At 38.6% G+C, this 21,016-nt stretch overlaps 1 protein-coding gene across 1 annotated transcript in view; it reads right to left on the reverse strand.

Annotated features, from left to right (window-relative positions):
- Positions 1 to 21,016, reverse strand: part of MDN1 (midasin AAA ATPase 1) — a 144,026-nt gene that overhangs the window by 101,140 nt on the left and 21,870 nt on the right. The window contains exons 9-20 of the mRNA XM_014458412.2: positions 19,428 to 19,542; positions 16,110 to 16,300; positions 15,390 to 15,471; positions 12,263 to 12,358; positions 10,561 to 10,673; positions 9,666 to 9,814; positions 8,551 to 8,611; positions 6,305 to 6,516; positions 5,434 to 5,537; positions 3,390 to 3,534; positions 2,788 to 2,884; positions 227 to 340 (exon numbers count right to left, since the gene is read on the reverse strand). Of these exons, the coding sequence (XP_014313898.1) occupies positions 227 to 340; positions 2,788 to 2,884; positions 3,390 to 3,534; positions 5,434 to 5,537; positions 6,305 to 6,516; positions 8,551 to 8,611; positions 9,666 to 9,814; positions 10,561 to 10,673; positions 12,263 to 12,358; positions 15,390 to 15,471; positions 16,110 to 16,300; positions 19,428 to 19,542 (1,479 nt within the window). The remainder of the gene's footprint in view (positions 1 to 226; positions 341 to 2,787; positions 2,885 to 3,389; positions 3,535 to 5,433; positions 5,538 to 6,304; positions 6,517 to 8,550; positions 8,612 to 9,665; positions 9,815 to 10,560; positions 10,674 to 12,262; positions 12,359 to 15,389; positions 15,472 to 16,109; positions 16,301 to 19,427; positions 19,543 to 21,016) is intronic.

A 21,016-nucleotide genomic window follows, 5' to 3' on the forward strand; every position in this document is an offset into this window, starting at 1 on the left:
ATTCAAATGGGCTTTAACTGGAATATTTACAATCTATCTATATATTCTTTCTTTTATTAGGAAAATCCAAGAGATTTCATAAGGTTCCAACTTTAAAACAGACATGTAAATAATAATCTTTCCATTAGTTTTCTCCAGTTAGAAGCAAAACGAAACAATTATATGAATGAGGCACACTTTTTATGTTCAGAGGAAAGGTTTATAATAGAACCTGGAAACCACCTACTTTATGATTCCTTGCACTGTGCTCTTGCTCACACTCAGTCCTTTCAGATAATCCACAATAAGAATTTGTAAGTCTTCTTTACTTTCCAGTTCTTCTACATAAAGTTCTGTAAACCTGTAAGACAATCATTATTATACTAGAGGCCCGATGCACGAAATTCATGCAAGGGGCTCAGCCCTTGCAGCCCCGGCTTCATCCAGAAGGTCGTCCAGATGACCATCCAGGTGGTCGTTCTGCTGTTCAGCCATTCGGTCAGTTTGCATATTATGCTTTTATTATTATAGATAATAACAATATTTAGAAAGTTAATACAACTATTCTGACAATAAAAAATGAAAAACAGAAGTCAAGTAAACTCATTTTAATTGTTTCTAATATAAAATATAACCCTTCCAACTTGAGATATAGACTGACCATACAAAATAAAAAATAATCTTTTACAAAAAATCTACCATTAATATACTCTGGTTTCTCTTCAGATCGCATAAATCTTTCACCTTTTACAAAAATCTACCAATATTTCTTCTTGGATTGAAGTATTCTATTTATAGTCCTTACAACTACAAAAATAAGACTTATTTATCTTCATTTTCAGGTGTATTTCATCATAAGTACATGTAATAAAAAATACCTAGAATAGTTTGACTCAGTGGTTGGGGCGTTGGACCGAGGACCAAGGGGTCGCCAGTTTGATTCCCAGTCAAGGGCACATAAAAAACATCCTCACTCCTTAGGTAAGGATTAAAAAACAAAACACAAAAGCACATGGAACAAAAAAGGCCCCTCACAGTAAAAAATAAAATAGTTGCAGCAAAGGAAAATATATAATTGTAGTTTATAAATTTTTCTTAAGATGCTTTTATTACTGTAATAATGGGAGCAGGGCCCAGCCGGCGTGGCTCAGTGATTTGAGCATCGACTTATGAACCAGGTCAAGGTTCGATTCTCAGTCAGGACACATGACTGGGTTGAAGGTTCCCCAGTTTGGGGCATGCAGGAGGCAGCCGATCAATGATTCTCTCTCATCATTTTTCATCTCTCTTTTCCTCTCCCCTCCTCTCTGAAATCAATAAAAGTGTATTTAAAAAAATGGGAGCCCTAGCCGGTTTGGCTCACTGGATAGAGCGTCGGCCTGTGGACTGAAGGGTCCCAGGTTCGATTCGGGTCAAGGGCATGTACCTTGGTTGCAGGCACATCCCCAGTAGGGGGTGTGCAGGAGGCAGCAGATCGATGCTTCTCTCTCATCGATGTTTCTAGCTCTCTATCCCTCTCCCTTCCTCTCTGTAAAAAAATCAATAAAATATATATTTAAAAAAATAAAAATAAATGGGAGCAGAGATCTAATACAATTTTAACACTGTTTTAAAACATAAAACCCAACAAAAGGTTACCAATAATAAATAAGGTCATTTATCTTTTCCTAAGTGCTACATACATAAAACACCAATAACTAAGAACCTTGTTCATGTCAGTCAGTGCTTAATGATGAAAAGTGAAATTTAAAAGACCTTTTACAAATCATTGGCCTCATTCAAGAGGACTTTGCTGCTAACTTGCACTTATGCTATTATACTGTTACTAGAGGCCCCGTGCTCAAAATTCATGCACTGGTAGGGTCCCTAGTGGCTGCCGGCTGCCGGCCAGATACTCCCTCCCTTCCCCAGGCCACCTGCAGCAGCCGCCTGTCAGGGCCTCCCTCCCTTCCCCTGGCTGGCCCAGCCACTGCCCCCCTGGTCAAACTCCCAGAAGAACTCTGGTCGAGGGGACAATTTGCATCCTACGCTTTTATCATATAGGCCTAGAGGCCCAGTGCACGAATTCATGCATGGGTGGGGTCACTGGGCCTGGCCGGCTAGGGGGAGGGACTGCAGGAGGTTGGCCAGCCATGGGAGGTTGGCTGTGAGAGCGCACTGACCACCAGGGAGCAGCGCCTGCATTGAGCATCTGCCCCCTGGTGGTCAGTGCGTTGTCATAGTGATTGGTCGACCAGTCGTAATGGTCACTTAGGCTTTTATATATATAGATAAATATCATTATGTGAACTTTTTCTAATAGCCACAAGGCTATTTGAAGACGGAAACATTTTTGTTTTCAACAATATCATGAACCATTAAGTGCCATACTAACAACCCAAAGGAAAAATTCTCCAGTGTTCTGGAGTTTTCCATATTTCTACTGCCTATATAAACTAAAGGAATAAGACAAGGAGAATTCTCTATCTGTGGTCAAAAATTTTTAAGCATTGTTACGGGGTTTGGTTATGTTAATATTACCAATCAATAAATAATAACTTTTTATTTTTTTAAATATATTTTTATTGATTTCAGAAAAGGGGGGGGGTGAGAGAGAGAGACAAAAATCAATGAGAGAGAATCATTGATTGACTGCCTCCTGCATGCCCCCTACTGAGGATCGAGCCTGCAATCCAAGCATGTGCCCTTGACCAGAATTGAACCCAGGACCCTTCAGTCCACAGACCAATGCTCTATCCACTGAGCCAAACAGGTAGGGCAAGAAGAACTTTTTAAAAAGCCTCCAGGAATCAGGCCATGTCTCCTTACCTGTTTCTTATTCCTGGTGGGAGATTTCTTTTGCCCACATCAGTTGCTGGATTCATACAGGCAAATAAACGAAAGTCAGGATGACGAACCAGTGGTTCTGTTAAGAGAAAATTATAAATTCTCAACAACTTGTAAAATTAAGTCATCAGCCACAGGTCCCTAGGGGAAGACTATCTAACTCCATAAGAACCCAGGTCAAACAAAACACTGCCTCAGGCTCAACAAAGTTGTTACTGGCTGTTCAAACTTTCCCTGCCTTTTCTGAAATCAGTTTCCAGACCGATGGACACTACTTAATCTTATGCTGCCATTCCACTATCTTTTATAGGTTCACTGTTGTTTATGTCTTATCACCTGTTCCAGTATCTAGTTTCCCACTAATTGTGCAAGTCTATTACCCACTACCCAAATGCCTTGACAAATTATTGTATTCTTTGAATTCCCCATACCACCTAACAATAGGACATTTACAGAAAATAAATATCTATGGAATAAACAAATCCAATTGGATGGCCCATGTAATCCACCTAACTAATAGATTCTTACTCTAAAGAGGCCAAAGACCTGGCAGCAAGTCAGACCCCAAGGGGCTCAAGTCCTACCTGTGTCCCCTCGATCCAGCAACACCAGGGAGCCAGAAGAGCCTTCGAGCAAACCACTGAGACATTCTAACGTTTCTGGAGCAGCCAGATTAATCTCATCCAACAAGATCCACTCTCCTTTCTTTACAGCCTGAGCTAATGTACCCTAGAAGAAGATAAAGTATAACCTGATGAATTATGCCCTAAATACCAAATTGCTGCCAGCTGAGTGCCAGAGGTAAGACCAAGTTAACTTTTTCAAATGTTTAAAAGGATCAAGGGAATATCTTTGAGCCTAACAGTGAGATACAATAAACTAGATCATTATATAGATGTGAGATAAATGATAGCAATGTATTCAAGTATTTAAAGGTACCCAGATGGCCCTGGTGGGTGGCTCAGTTGGTTAAAGCATCATCCCAATATGCTAAGGTTGTGTGATCTCTGGTCAGGGTACATGCAAGAAGCAACCAATGAATGCATAAATAGGTGGAATAACAAATTAATATTTCTCTCTCTCTTTCTACCTCTAAAATCAATTTTTTTTTAAAAAGGGTACCCAGATGGTTATTAAAAGCACTCAACATAAATATAGGGTTAAGCTCTGAATATACCACGATCAGATAAAGGACTAAATCAAAGATGTGTAGTGGTTGTAATATGTAGCCTTTCACAGTTGTTGAAGAGTATCACAATGAATCTTTCCTAACTCTTCTCTACCGATTTTGTCTCAAAGTTCTATTCCAAGAGTAATAAAAAATAAATCTTACAGTTATACATCAAAAACTGAACTGTTTTACTGTTATTAAAATGCTTTATACAAGCCCAAGCCAGTTTGGCTCAGTGGACAGAAAATCGGCCTGCGGACTGAAGGATCCCAGGTTCGAGTCCAGTCAAGGGCACATAACCTCGGTTGCAGGTTCCTCCCTGGCCTGGACCCTGGTCAAGGCGTGTGCAGGAGGCAACCAATCAATGTGTTTCTCTCACATCGGTATTTCTCTCTGTTTTTCCCTCTCTCTTCCACTCTCTATAAAAATCAATGGAAAAATATCTTCGGGTGAGGATTTAAAAAAAAATAAAATAAAAAAGCTTTATACTTTTGTTTTCATAATAATCCTGACAAATTATCTACAAATTATAATTTTTTAAAAAAGAACAGCCCTGGTCAGTGTTGCTCAGTCGGCTGGGCATCATCCCAAGCACAGAGAAGTTGCCAGTTTGATTACCAGTGAGGGCACATGCCCGGATTGCAGGCTCCATCCCCGGTAGTAGGCATACAGGAGGCAGCTGGTCGATGTTTGCCTGTCTGCCTGTCTGTCTGTCTCTCCCTTTCTCTAAAAATAAACTATTCTTTTAAAAAAAAGAACAAATGTATTCAACTCCAGTGTAATGCTAAGTCATGAAATAGGTTTAAACCCTACTTTGGAGAGCACTTGACATTTTAATTGGTTATTTTAGAAATAATCATAGCAAGATTAAACACTAATGACCAAATTTCCCATATAGATGGGACATATGGTTGAGTGACCTTCTCTCATACCAAAACACCGTCTCAAGTAAGATTCCTACCTGTCTTAGGGTATGGCCTAAAAAAGTGTCACAGAAACAAATTTTAAAAAGAAAAATTTTAAAAGCTTAGGTCATGAACCTTTAATTACACTGATGTTTCCTATGGGGTCACAGGACAGAAAACAGCAGAGCTACCCATTTGAATAAAAATGGGGCCTAAAGTGGATGGACCCAAACCTAGCGGGCTTGCTCTCCTCACACATCACACACACAGAGCCAGGAAACAATAACGAGTTCAGCAGCTGTCCTCAACTTCCATCTTTAAAAATAATAGTGTTAAAAATAATAATAATAATAGTTTACCAAGACTATAATCTCAATAAAGAACATTTTTCAAAACCTTCCCCCAATACATTATTTCAATTAAGTGTTTAAGTCTTGAGCAGCAAGCACTAAAAATATCAACATGAAGAGAATACAAAATAGAAGCCAGTCTAAAACTTGCATTTTGCATCAAATCAACAGTCCCTTAACCTTAATAACAAAAGCAAAATACCTCTACAAATGCAAACAACAGGGCATTTTCAGTCATTTTCATCTGTTGTTGGGCGTGGTCGAGTCTAAGACCAAAAGCTTCCCATTTCTCTTTCAGGAGTAACCCTAGAAAGGAATAAAGACAATAATTTAACCTACATTTTGAATTGTAATATGTATAACTTAAACACACACAAAACAAATATCTTAGTATTAAAAATGTAAGTCCAGCCCTAGCTGGTTTGGTTCAATAGATAGAGCGTCGGCCTGTGGACTGAAGGGTCCTGGGTTCAGTTCCAGTCAAGGGCACATGCCTGGGTTGTGGGCTCAATCCCCAGTGGGGGCAAGCAGGAGGCAGCCGATCAATGATTCTCTCTCATCATTGATGTTTCTATCTCTCTCTCCTCTCCCTTCCTCTTTGAAATCAATAAAAATATATATATTTTTTAAAAAAATGTAAGTCCATACACTTGCTAAGTGCTAGCCACTATACTAGTTAACTCACTCATATGCACATGTACACGTACTAGTTAACTGATTTATCATCCCTCACAGCAACGCTTTGAAGTAGGTACTCTTATTTCCATTTTATAGATGAGAAAACACAGAGAAGATAACTAAGCTACCAAAAGCCTCTTGGCTGTGGAATCAAGCTTCTTGGAAACCACCTCTTTTGGAAACCACCTCTTTTTTTAAGGAAATCTGATGATTCTTATGGAAACCATGCCTAGAATCATGGGAGCAGCAATACTTCAAAATTAGTCTTTTTTGCCCTAAGTCTTAGAAAACTCCAAGTTGCATTGCTTCACTCTTCTCCCCAAATCTTCTCCTAATTCTGCTAATTAAGCCCCAGCCTCATGCCCTTTCACTAGTAGCCTTGGTCACATTCTTACCGGTTTCACTCTCTTTTCCATCCTTGTTGACAGCCGATTTGTGCACATGTTGCATTAGTCTGAGGAGATCATGCCACCGTTTCTGCCTGTAACAGGTCTGAATGTGCCCCAAGAACGTAAAGTTTTGCTTCTTGGAAAATGTCTGGACAAAGAGTTCCTCAAATGCCTCCCGTAAGGGTAGCCAAATAAGCTTGTGGTCCACTGGTTTGTAACTAAAACAAATGGTAAATGTGATTGAAAAACTACTGAAGACAATAGAACTTAAAAACCATAACTCAGAAAATAGGAATAGGTCTAAGATTTCATTTACTGAAAATCAGAAATACCAAAATACTTAAAATCTATGTTAAAGTTTTAAATTATGATGTATTTTCTGCACTGTGTTTAAAGGGCCTAAACTAAAGGTAAAGCATTATTAAAATTTTTGAAACTCATAGTTGGGCACTGAAAGGCCTGTCATTTATTTTACTAACATTTAAATAAACATCATTTATAGCAGCAGTGGCCAATCTTTCGGACCTCACAAACCACTGGTTGATGACCACTGCTCCAAAGGCTTCCTTAAACCAGCGGTTGCCAACCTTTCAGACCTCACGAACCACCAGTGGTCCGCGGACCACAGGTTAGAAACCGCTGATTTATAGGACTCAATGATAAAAACTTATTTTATTAAGATCAACCAAAAACTTTTCAGGATATTTTAGAAAAAAATACAACAATATCTGAAACTGATTTACATAAGCAAAATAAACTCAGTTCATGCCTTCTCAATTGAGGGAGGAAAGGTTCTGCTCCCAAGAGATAAATATAGGCAAAAGAAACTTAAATGTTGCAATGGTTTGTGACCTTCCACAGCTCAACATTTTATTCCACAGTATTTATTCTTTTAAAAAATATTTTTATTTATTTTTTTAGAGAAAGAGGAAGGGAGAGGGAGGGAGGAATGGAGGGAAAGAGAGAGAGACAGAGACATCGATGTGAGAGAAACATTGATCGTTTGCCTCCCATACACAACCTGACCAGGGATTGACCCACAACCTGTGTATGTGCCCTGACCAGGAATCAAACCAATGACCTTTTGGTGCACGGATGACGCTCAATCAACTGAGCCACACCAGCCAGACACTTTGGGAACCCTGCTGTATAATGGTTCATAGTTTGAATCACCAGCTCGCCCAGGTGTCAGGTTGGTTCCCATTGGGTAGGTATCTGTGTTATAGTTCATTTTTGTTTTCTTTTGTGAAATGTATGTATGATTGCTCATTTTTAATCATTTGAAATATGTATTGACTTAAGTGTTTCAGCCACTGTGTTCAGCTTTAAATGAATGGACATTTCTCTTAAGGAGTTCAGTCTAATTTGAAACAGTAAGCCACTTCTTTCATTTACAAATTCAATACACTGAATCGATGAATAGTTGTAATGATTATGACAGCTAACTCTTTAAATTTTTTTTAAAATAAAACTGGTATGTGGCACTCATGTGCCAGATACTAAACTGAATCCTTTATCTGTATTAACCCACTTGGCATTCTTAACAACCAAATTCTCCAAGTGTATGTACGTAAGTTTTCTTTTGATAACTGATGCTAACCTAATACCAAGAAAAAATGGATATATATTTTCATCAAGTTAGCACCAAAACAAAATTCCAATATCACACTGATCCCAATCTTTTGTATGATCAATTGGATAAGGGCACAAATGAGCTCCCATGTCTTGCTACATTTAAACTACTTGCGCCTGGCTGGTGTGGTTCAGTGGTTGAGCATAAACCCATGAGCCAAGAAGTCACAGGTTCGATTCCTGGTCATGGCACATGCCCGGGTTGCAGGCTCGGTCCCCAGTAGGGGGGCATATAGGAGATAGCCGAATAATGTTTCTCATCAATGTTTCTATCCCTCTCCCTTCCTCTCTCTCTAAAAATCAATAAAAACATACATTTTGAATAAGCAATTGCACACACAAATATTAGTTTATTATATGCTTATCTCCTTTTCTCCCTCCCACTTTCAGTATGATCTTCGAGAATCAGAACTCAAGTGTTCTTTAAACTGCAGAGAAACATCGATATACACAAGAACGCCTCAATAAATTCCAATAACTACCCTGCAGGGGAAAGCAAGGGTAGAGGTGGAAGACTTCAAACATTTTTCCAAGGCTAGCTTTGAGCTTTGTAAGAGAACAGTATTTCCTACCTCAAGCAGGGAACACAAAATAAGAAAACAATTTTAAGCCACACTTACCCTCCAAGCAAGTCTGCAGTGTCACTCTGTTGATTCATATTGACAACCCTTAAACGGTGGCCTTTAAAAAAGAAAGGGCAAAAGGGTCAGTCCGAAAATTTCAAGACTGATAAAATCCAGTGAGATTCTTAAGGATGTGCAGATATGGGCATGGGGCAAATCTTTAAATGTGCATTTGCTCTGAAATAAGCCAGTCAGAGAAAGATAAATATCACATGATCTCACTCATTTGTGGAATATAATGAACAATATAAATTAATGAACAAAATAGAACCAGAGACATAGAAGCATCAAACAGACTGTCCAACCTATGAGGGAAGGTGGAGGATGAGGGGGTAAGAAATCAACCAAAGAACTTGTATGCATGCATATGAGCATAACCAATTGACACAGACAGTAGGGGGGTGAGGCATGTGCTGGGGGGTGGGAGCAGCCAGGGAAAAGGTCAATGGGGGAAAAAGCAGCCTCATGTAATACTTTAAACAACAAAGAATTTAAATTAGAAAATAATAAATAATAAATGTGCATTTGCGCTGATCCTCTCATTTTATAACTTTTAGGATTCTAAAATTTCACCTAACCCTGAGAAATATGTATAAGATGATTCACTGTATATTACTGCTCTAGCATCAGATAACTAAAAACCACAAAAATCCTTTAGTAAGTCAATGTCTACAAATTAGAACGAAATAAATGCTCAGTGTGGAATATTAGCCATCAGAATAGAAATGAGACAGTTGTTTTTAAAAATATCCAATTTGCTTAACTAAATGCAATACACAGAGCACAAACCCATGTTTCAAAACGAACCCAAATTCATATGTAGATGCATTTGTAGACCATAGAGCAGAACAAAAAAAGGTTAATGCCAATCTGTTAACAGTGTTTATTTCTAGGGAAAGTGGAGTGGTGGCACTTTTTTATATCCAGTGTTTTGTTGACTTTATTTTCAGAAGAAAACAAAGGCAGTCAGTGTGAAATGTGTATTTTTCTTGGGGGGGAAAAAAGGACACTTATGTAATACCCTTTGTAATACTTTTAGCGATAAATAAAAAAAAAAAAAAAAAAGAAATGTGTATTTTTCTGGGGGCAGAACCCTTGCCCCTAGGAGTTACCTGTAATGTGAGCCAAATACTGTACAGTAGAGGTTTTGCCAGTCCCGGTCTCTCCTACCAGCAATACTGGTTCTCCTTTGCTAACACACACAGCAAGCTGCTCAATAAGAACAGAGGATGGCCTCGTAGCAGCAAAAGTAAACTTCTCCCTGAGAAGGGGAAAGTAAGCAAGCAGTTAAGAAAAGCAGGCTACAAGCTTCTCTTAGTGGTGCTTTGAAGAGCCAGATTTTCTAGATTCAACAAATAAGAATGAGAAGACAACTGAGAGTAACGGTCTTCATGCTCTAAACAGTGGTCGGCAAACTGCGGCTCACGAGCCACATGCGGCTCTTTGGCCCCTTGAGTGTGGCTCTTCCACAAAATACCAACTTCTGCACATGGGCCACGAAGTTTCAATCGCACTGTACGTGCAACCCGCACGTGGTATTTTGTGGAAGAGCCACACTCAAGGGGCCAAAGAGCCGCATGTGGCTCGCAAGCCACAGTTTGCCGACCACTGCTCTAACAGATATCCTTACAACATATGAAATGCAAAACTCATTCGTTCTACAAACACTGAGTACACATGTGGCACTTTACCAGGCTCTGGCGATTCAGAACACCAATAAGGTAAGACAATATACTGGGTACGTTATCTTAAGCAAATTACTTAACTTCTCTTAGCCTCAGTTTCCTCACCTGTAAAACGTGGATAGTAATAGTTACTAGTTGTAGTGGGTCGAATAGTCTTCCCCCAAAATTCGAGTTCCATAGAACATACTTTGGGAAAACACCTTACCATCCTGTTCACTGGAGCAATCACAGTTCAGATACATGTTTAGTCAAAGGGGCTGAACTAGACCTTCTATCAAGTTCCTAACTCCACAGTTCTCATATACGTAGGAACCCTATTTACCTCTGTATGTGAACAGCCTCACTTTGTTTCCGTAGAAGCCGCACTCGACCCACTTGCACATCTAGCTCATTGATCACAATTTCTGGTTTATAAAGTTGACAGAAGAATTCAACCTATGGGAGAGGAAAGATTTTACCTAAGTAACATTTTGATTCTTCTTTTAACATTTCCTCATCCATGAGGCTTACTATGACCCTCTAATTAGTCCTTTACTAAGAGGTGCTTTGTACTTCCAAGACAGGCAAGTTAGCTTTTAATTACTTTATATTTTAATTTTTAAAATTTCTAATTTTTTTTAAACATTGGTTATGAATGTTTCCCTATAATAACACTTTTTATTCATTCAAATAAACCTACTTAGAGATCTGCCTATATCTAAAGTGAACACAGACATACCCCAATAGAGCAAACAGAAACTCTACTAAAAGATATGAAAAATAATCAAAGTAATTTTTCTTCAGCTATGCCTTCTTCTGTTTTAAATTTCTAACATAATGCAGGAAACACTGACCTGAATAAACTATGGTACATCTAACTACAGCCAAAGCAGAAAGAGGAGCTGTGACACAGGCTCCAGAGCATCTACCCAGCTGCCATTTCTTTCTCATCCTTGTCGTCAACCCAAAGAACCCAGATTTTGATCAGGCTCGGGAGGGTGAGAGGGGCAAAGTACTCAGGGAAGGTAAACCCCTCTTTAATCAAAAGGGATGAATCCTGACCAATCAAAGCCAATGGTGTTACTTTCATTTCTCTTGCCTACTATAATTTTATTGCTTAAGCCCCTTTAAGTAGGTGTAGTGTTACTTGCAGCCAAAACCATCTCAACAGTTTCAGAAGCCTAAGGAACACCTCTAACTGGTTCCATTCCTGACACAGGGCTTTTTGAGTCATCATTTATTTGGGAATGCCAGATATCTGCCTCTAGATGGGCCCCAGATACTTCTCCAGAAACCAACACCACCGCTAAAAGGCTCTCCCCTCTAAACGCACATATTTTGATATAAAACAAGAATGGCAAAAAATATTAACAATGTCAGCAAGGAACCCAAGTAATGTATACACAGATGTTCATTGAGACTATTCTTTTAAACTTTTCCCATGTCTGAAGATATTAGTAATAAAGAGCTGGAAAAAATCTACTTGTGCATAAAACTATAGAGATGTTACTAAGACACAGTTCTAGTCCTAAGTCCATAATCTACAGAATAACATGCTCATTAAAACAGTGCAGAATAGCCTGCCCAGCACGGCTTAGTGGTTGAGCGTCGACCTATGAATCAGGAGGTCACGGTTCAATTCCCGGTCAGGGCACATGCCCAGACTGTAGGCTCAATCGCAAATAAGGGGCGTGCCAGAAGCAGCCGATCAATGACTCTCTCTCATCACTGATATTTCCATCTCTCTCCCCCTCTCCTTACCTCTCTGAAATCAATAAAAATATATTTAAGAAACAACAATAGTGGAGAATAAGGCACACATGTGATATAGGACACCAGGAAGCTCACTTTAAGAATGTCGAGCACATGGAGAACTACTTACATAGGAAGTAGTGAGAGCTTTATGGCCATGAGAGGCAGCAATGAAACTAGCAATTTTGATAGAGGCAGCAGTTATTGCAAAAGCTGTTCCAGGTAAGACCAGAGACCAGCAAGTAAGCTAAATACCCCAGCTTCCTTTCAACAGGAAAGCAAAAATAGCATACCTTTTTCTTGGAAATGTTCAATTTGCTTCCAATGACTTCTGCCATTTTCAATTTGCTTGTATGCTTGGAAAGCATTGCTGTGAAACAGTCCAGAGCCTATTAAAATAAGTAAGGTAAGTGCCACTGATGTTTAAAATAATACATTAATAACAGAGTGTCAATCTCTTGGCCACAAAAGGGAGGAACATAAAATCCAGCAGGAACATTTCTGCAAATCTAAGAAGAGTCCAAATAAGATACCAGTGCTAGACACAGGAACCTTGCCATTATAGAGGCAGGACACAAATGTGAAGGCTTTACTATCATTGTACTGGTTAATTAGGGGAGGGAAACAAAACAAAATAAAAGAAACTCATTCAGGTAAAAATAGCAATAAGTGTTCATCATCAGGTGTATGGTCCACAGGGAAACTTATTCTCAGTGGAAGCAATACCAAAACATTACTTTCTAGCTGGAAAGGAAAACTCCTGGTAGGCAATAAAGGAATCCATTACCTTACTTTAACTCAATACTCAACTTTAGCAACTACTTATAGGCCAACCAGGTATGTATCTTCTGATGTAATACAATAAAAAGTACTTATCACCACCAAAAATGGATTCTACTCCCAAAAAAGTTGAATTTTAATACCTCAAGCACTTTGTTAAACATATTTACAAGAGAGAAGACCGATAACATGACAAGGGAAAGGATACTATGAGTGTGGCAAAATGAAGAATAGATAACAGATCCTCAGGTAATATCATTTTGTTCAACATCATTTCATTATGATGTTGATGTGAAAAAAATAATCAATTCTGGCTGGGGCCACTGTCTGTGTGGTTTGACCCATGTCCGTGTGGGTTTTCTCCCACATCCCAAAACTGTGCATTTAGTAAGTTGAGCCTGAGTGAGTGTGTGTGAACGCACCCTATCCTGAAGGATGTCCTGTCCAGCGTCAGGTCCTGTCTTGCACCCAGAGCTGCTGAGAGAAGCCACCCATGACCCTGAACTGGAATAAGTGGGTTGGAAAATAATTATCTTGCTTATAAATCTCCTTACATGTATGTATAGCTCATTTACTTCAATGTTTAATATAAAAAGTGTTTGAGATCTTTATTTAGAAGTTTGTGACCAGAAGTATGTTGTACAAACTTAACTCTTAGTCTATGATAAAACTGGTTTCATTATCTGTCGTTTTGCTTTAAGTTGCCATTTCCAAAAACCTATCAACGACATTAAGTGAGGACTTACTGTATCTGGTTCTGCCACCATCAAGTATATTATATCAATAAACATCACACAAGCATTTAAATAAGAGAGAATGTATCTGGTCTTTGTCCCTAATTCCTGGCACAGAGCTTCAATAACCCTTGGAATGACCAGGAATAAGGAGTATCTTTTGTTCTTTACTAGACCCTCTGAACCATACCAGAGTCTATTCTCTGGATGAGGCCCTTAGATAGTTTAAAGGTAAAGCTGGCCAGGCCAAAAAGGCCAATGTCTGATTGGAGAGTTGAAACTTTCACCTCTACCCTCAAACTCTGCAGAGGATAGAGGGGCTAGAGACTGAGCTCAATCACATAGCCAATCTATAATAATAAAAGCATAATATGTTAATTAGACCGGACAGCCGATCGACCTTCTGGATGAAGCCGCAGCGGCAGGGGCCGAGGCAGAGGCGTTTAGGGGTGATCAGGCACGTAGGCAGGCGAGCGGTTAGGGGCGATCAGGCAGGCAGGCAGAGTGGTTAGGGGCAATCAGGCAGGTAGGTGAGTGATTAGGGGTGATCAGGCAGGTAGGCAGGCGAGCAGTTAGGAGCCAGCAGCAGTGGGACATCCCCCGAAGGGTCCCGGATTGCAAGAGAGTGCAGGCCGGGCTGAGGGGGACACACACACACACACACACACACACACACACACACACACACCAGTGCATGAATTTCGTGCACCGGGTCTCTAGCGACATAATGAGACCTAAACAAAATACTGGACATCCAAAGCTTGGAGAGCTTCCTCATTGGTAGACATAGTGATGTACCAGAAGATGGCATACCCTGACTCCACAAGAACAGAAGCTCCTGTACCTGGGACCTGTAAGATCTTGCCCTATGCATCTTTGTTCCTAAGTTATACCTTTCATATTAAAACTGTAACCTGCACTGAATTGTGCTTTCAATGAGTTCTGTGAGTCCATTACTGAACCTGAGAGGTTGTGGGAACCCTGAATTTATAGCTAGTAGGTCACAGTGTGGCTGGCCCCAGACACTTGCAGAACTAAAGAAGATAAAAGCACTCCTACCAATGTTACACTTTTATTTTAAAAGTACAAAACACGGTTACCTATAACACACATAAGAAATGTCGGAGAATTGAAAGAGTTCGCTGGAGAAGAACGAGATTAAAGGACTGGCACACTGCATGTCAGGGTTAGGCTGAGTTTAAATATACACTCCAAATGAGGTTTCTTTCTACTCAAAAGTAACTTTACCAACACAAAGAGATACTGCAAACCAAACTGGGTCACTATTCTCACCTCGGTCCCAACTGACAGAAACCAGAGCACTTTATAATCAAAATTGGACATCTTAAGAAAACATATAACTACTTTTATTCTTAAGCAGGAGGGAACAAATCTGTGTTCTTATTGAATATGGCAGAGTTATAATTCAAAAGGGCTCTATTCTATAGGAAATGTGTTCCTTCCCACCCATAACATTTTTTCCCAAGCCCAGCATACAAGGTTATACTTTGCAACCTCCACATAAATTTCTCTGGACTAAAATTAAAAGGCCCTACAACCCTACAAATCTAACATATAGACTAAGAAATTCCATATAAGAATAAATATTAAACATCTTAGAAACACTTTATACTTTATAACATTATCATCACTGTGAGATTTTTTTTTCATTTTACCTTTAATTTCAGTACCTGTTTTATTCAATCTCAAACTATACTTATTTGAACCACAAAACATCTATATGCTCAATTAGTCTTAAGGAAACATTAGTTCAGTTTTAACTAGCTAAGTATAATAACAATAACCACACAAAAGAAAAACTCTGATAGTAGTCAAGACACAGAAAATAACAATGGAAATCAACAGCCTGATAGAACACAGAGAAAACAAGAACACTGTAACTTACCTCATGAAAAATATGTAATGATGCTGATGAAGACAGACTATGAAAGCTATGGGCAATCCTATTACACCAATTCAGAAGATCCCTTTAAAAAAAAATCAAGAAATAAAAAACCATAGGCTAAAGACATCAAAGGCATCAGTTTATTTGGTCCACTTAAGTCTGGGACACCTGATAACAACACCTCCTTTCTTCAGGCAATGTGAAGATAAACAGTGTCAGAGGAAGGAATAAGTGAGTGGTCCCAGTCCCTACCCCTACCAGAAAGTGACCTATCGCTCATTTCTCCCCCATCCATCCACACAAGTAGCAGGAGAAGAGGAGCAACTCTCAGAGGAAACTGCGGGAGTTGCCCATTTCTAATTCTCACTTCTCAAAGGGCAAGTCAACCATGGAGAATAGAGAGAAAAGGTACATAACTCAGTATATACAGAAAAATACAAGGGTCTTATTTAAGACCACAAGTGTCACAAAGGCTATCCAGTGAAAAGAATTATCAGTAACTATTCCCCACTCTGCTTTAAAAGTTATTTTTCAAAGCGAAAATAACATGACAAGTCTTCCTAACGAGTAACTAGACCTGAAAAAAGGATCTGACACCATGAAGCAGCCCAGAAGTCTAATTTCAAACCTGACCTCTTGTAAGCATAGTCCTAGCTGCTAAGAACTTTTGAGGGAAGCAGTTTTCAAAATATCAACTCAAAAAAGTGTTCAGTCCAGTACCTTAGAGATAATTCTCTTCCCTCAAGGCTTAGTCTTTTGTTTTCTGTTCTGGCTTCCGAAACTTCCTTAGGTACCTGTTCACATCCAACAGAACTATCACTCTGAGAGTGTTTCTCTCCAGTAAGCTGGGTGTAAATGTCAAGCAGGTGGTCAGTTACTGCCAACAGGCTGGGGTATCTGTTCTGAAGAACCTGACAGAGGGAGAAAAAAGCAAAGAAAATTTAGCAGTAGACACAGTGATTTTTAAAAACACATGTAAACTGCTCCTGACACTAGTCAACCAAAAAATGTATAGTTCTATGAAATTTGTCATCTTTACCAAGGTATAAGAACTTCCCCCTTACCTACCGCCCCTTCTCTCTCAAAGACTCTAATTTTTTTTCTACCCAGAACTCAGTTGTCCGGCAATCTCACCAGAGCTTAGGATGTAGAAGCCAGATAGGAAAAAAGTCTCTAAAGCAGTGGTTCTCAACCTTCTGGCCCTTTAAATACAGTTCCTCATGTTGTGACCCAACCATAAAATTAATTTCGTTGCTACTTCATAACTGTAATGTTGCTACTGTTATGAATCGTAATGTAAATATCTGATATGCAGGATGGTCTTAGGCGACCCCTGTGAAAGGATCGTTCAACCGCCAAAGGGGTCACGACCCACAGGTTGAGAACCACTGCTCTAAAGCAACTTATACACCCAACTCCCAATAATTTACTCACTAAAAATCTTTCAAGTACTATTTACTCACTGTAAATACAATTCAAGTATGATTCATTTCTCAGCCAAAAGCAAATTACAAGCAGTCAATTGGAAAGAGAAAATAACCTTTTAAAAGCAAACCACAGTAAAAGGAGCTGGTGTTAAGTACTGATCAAAAGCAGCTGATCTTTAAAAAGCAAACAATAAAGTTTGAAAAGATCTCATCCTGTTCAACTTCGATAACTGAGAGTTTTCTGCAATATAATATTTGGTGCTCATAATATTGATTCCAAGGTTTTATGATATAAAATTGTTCAGTCAAATCTATTTGAGAAGAGAAATATCACATACATATTAGTAATATTACCATCTAAAATATTTAGATAAGCTTGAAAAGAATGATATTGTGATTCTAATTTGTATATAAAATTGGTATATCCAAATTTGCATATATTAAATCGTCTCTAAGTGGTAGCTCAGATTTTATTTCTTCATATCTAGTTTTATTGGAGGATTTTATAACAAATATTGCTGAAAACATACTTCAGATGGTTTAAAAATTAAATAAGGACAAAAGAATAATAAAATAAACAAATGCAATTTAACGGTTACACTCATGGATCTTTCAAATATAGAATATACAGTTTGTGTATGAAGGGAACACCTATAAAATTTGTTATACATTTATGACCTTGGTCAACACAGAATATAAACTATTTCACCCCTAAAATAAAAAGTTCCCTCGCACCCCTTTTATAATCAATCCCTTTCCCGACCCCCTGCCCTGGGAATCACCAAATCTGGTTCCATGGTTTTAAGTATGTCATTTTTATGGACTCATACAGATTCGTGTGTAGTGCAGGTTCTCTTACTCAAGTTGTTTTTGAGATTCATCCAGACATTACTACATGTATCAGAAGTTCATTCCTTTTTATTGCTGAGTGGTAATTTCATTATATAACTATGTACATTTATGATCAGGGTGAAAAAAAGCTATTTTTACTTGGAAAAATTTTTTGTCAAGTTTAACACTTTACTTTAGTAAAATCTCAGCTATTTGGGAAAAAATTCTGAATTAAAAAAGATTTATATGTACCCACTAACCAGTCATTTTCTATCTTAGCCAAAAATATCTGTTCTTTGTTATCACAAATAAAAAATTTAAACATAGTATCATTTAATAAACTAATCTGACATGATATGGCTATATTATCAAATGATGTGCATCTTAGAGATTCATTCCTTTGATAAGCATTTATTAAGTACCTACTTTATATCAGGCACTGTTCCAGGGAAAGGACAACAAACAAATAAGGGATGGAGCCCACCCTTAAGTAACTCCATCTGGCATAAGAAGCAGATATGCAAGCAAATCAAGCTTACAACACAAAGGTCAGCCCTGCTTGGGAGATGCAGGAAAGTTTCATGGGGCAGGAGATGCACCTGGCAGAGGTCAGCAGTGGCTGTGAAAGCAGAGAAAGCAGGCCATCGAAGGCACCAGCACTTAAGACATCTGGACACATGCAAGGTGTAGGGGAGACAACATTTGAGAAACTGCTAGAGGTGAGTTCCTGGCATGCACCAGGTATGAGAATAGCACTACATAAATAGCTCATTTTTTAAAGTATAATTTGATTTTTTTGGCAAGAAGTAAAAAAAAAAATCTTTTTGAGCATAAGACTACTGTGGTTGGCAGCAACAGAAATACAGTTCCTTGAAGAAATTATTTCATTTCCTAAGTAATGCTCACAAGGGTTTTACCACTAATCATTTATTCAGGAGAGTGTTATTGGGATTTATTAGCAAATCCAAACGCCTAGAAATGACAAGTGAGCTTCTCAAAGTCAACTGTCTAAATATGACATATGCCATGGAAGTGAGGAGGTGAATGCTCCTGTTGTGCTTCCTATGAGCAGGGTGACTCACTGCAATGTATGACAGAAAAAAAAAAAATAAGCTTCAGCTTGATTTTAAAGTACATACACCAAAACTAAGAAAAGAATAGTTGTCAAATGTTCTCATCCTCTTAATGCCCAATAAAGCACACCTAAATATGAACTTTAGTCCTCTCCTTTATAGAATAAACTGGAATTTAAGTCTGAAAATTAAACATCTTAAACATCTACAATTGCAAAAGAAAGTGCTGCATTATGACAGAGCCCTACAACAAATGATGCTTTTAAATATATTACCAAATAAAAAATATTAGCCCTAGCCGGTTTGGCTCAGTGGATAGAGCGTCGGCCTGCGGACTCAAGGGTCCCAGGTTCGATTCCGGTTGGGGGCATGTGCCTTGGTTGCAGGCACATCCCCAGTGGGGGGTGTGTAGGAGGCAGCTGATCGATGTTTCTCTCTCATCGATGTTTCTAACTCTCTATCCCTCTCCCCTCCTCTCTGTAAAAAATCAATAAAATCTATGGAAAAAAAATAAATAAAAAATAAAAATAAAAAATATTAGATGAATTTAATACACAAAAATGTTAGCACATTAACTGTTAGCAAATTAGGTTGATGAGTATTTTGGGGATTCATTATATTATTTCCTCTATTTACATATAAGTCTGGAACTTTTAATAATAAAAAGCAAAAAAGAAAAGCATCAATACTTTCTAATAACCACATACCTCATTCAGTTCTGTCTTATCCATGTTATCCAGGTGAATTTTGGTCCAATGTTTGTCTAGCAGAGTAGCATGACTACTTAGTGGTCGATACCAGTTCCCTCCACAGCTCAAAAGTCTGTATTTCAAAATCAAAAAAGTCACAAAAAACTCCCAATTTTAATCTTGAATTACAACCCTGGTTATCCCTTGCTAGACATTATCTCACATACAAATAAAACTCACATCCCTTTTGGAGCTATGTTGGACTTCTAGGGCAGATAACAAATGAAAGGCTCTCAACAGACCCAAATTTGACTCTTTTCCTTCAGGGGAGTAATAGAGCTTTAACCAAGTTATTTTCAAGTCACTGCAAATGATTCTATTCGGTGATTTAATCTCAACAACATATTTCTCTTCCTTAAGATATAATTTCAGGAAAGAAAAGACCTACAGCATTCAAGTTCACTGCTAATTACCAAAAGCTATATACCCAAATCATTAAAAATGCCCAGAGGAATATTCATGAAGCATATACTCTGGTCAAGCCACATACACCAAAGCCATTTGATTTAATCCTTACAACTGTCTTGAGGGGATCATGCCCTTCTTTATTCCTAACACATAAGGAAGAGAAGGAGAATAATGGCCCTGGCTCACTCAACTACGACTATAAATGACAGAGCCCACAGCTGATGTCCCAGGACTTTCTGGGAAATGTACCTAATAGGAGAGAACTTTACTATCCCCGTAAATAAAACCAGGGTCTATTAAAATCAGCAGGGCCTAGCAAGGTGTTTCTTGAGAACTGTTAGGTTAGTGCCACATTCCATCTGGGAGTGAATACTCCACTGAGGTATAATAAACACTAATATAATCACTAAATATAATGTGACATTAGTTTCACTCTTGGGAATTTTAAGACCTGTACAGGTATAGACTAGCAGCAGGAAATAAGCTGTTGCCTTTGTGTTGTTATACACTGTAGACAAGAACACATACAAAGTTTGCTTTGGTTTTATTCCTATGTTGATGCTTATAGTCAATTAAGTTTTTTAACTGCTTAAAATCTGTACGTCATTATAACCATCATCATGGCGAGCCATTAGTTGGGCACTTTCTATGTGAAAGGTTTTTAGGTGGTTTTTTTTAAAATATATTTTTTATTGATGTCAGAGAGGAAGGGAGAGGGAGAGAAAGATAGAAACATCAATGATGACAGAGAATCACTGATCGGCTGCCTCCCGCACGCCCCCCACTGGGGATTGAGCCTGCAACAGGGGCGTGTGCCCTTGACTGGAATCAAACCTGGGACCCTTTAGTCCGCAGGCCAACACTCTATCCACTGAGCCAAACCAGCTAGGGCTGTGAAAGGTTTTTAATGCAAGTCGTTTCACTTAATCTTTACAGCTTACACTAAATTGTAAAGTAGGTATTGTTAGCCCCATTATAACCAGAAAAAAACAAGGTACACACAGGTACAAAGTATTACCTTCAGAACTCAAACCCAGGGCTACCTGACAACAATCTTGCCTCTGATAATTTTTGAACACATGAAGACAGTTCTTTTTAAAACTGGCTACTTATTTTTAAGTAGAAAAAAACACACCCTT

This window comes from Myotis lucifugus, unplaced genomic scaffold, assembly GCF_000147115.1.
Source record: "Myotis lucifugus unplaced genomic scaffold, Myoluc2.0 scaffold_96, whole genome shotgun sequence".
NCBI lineage: Eukaryota > Metazoa > Chordata > Mammalia > Chiroptera > Vespertilionidae > Myotis > Myotis lucifugus.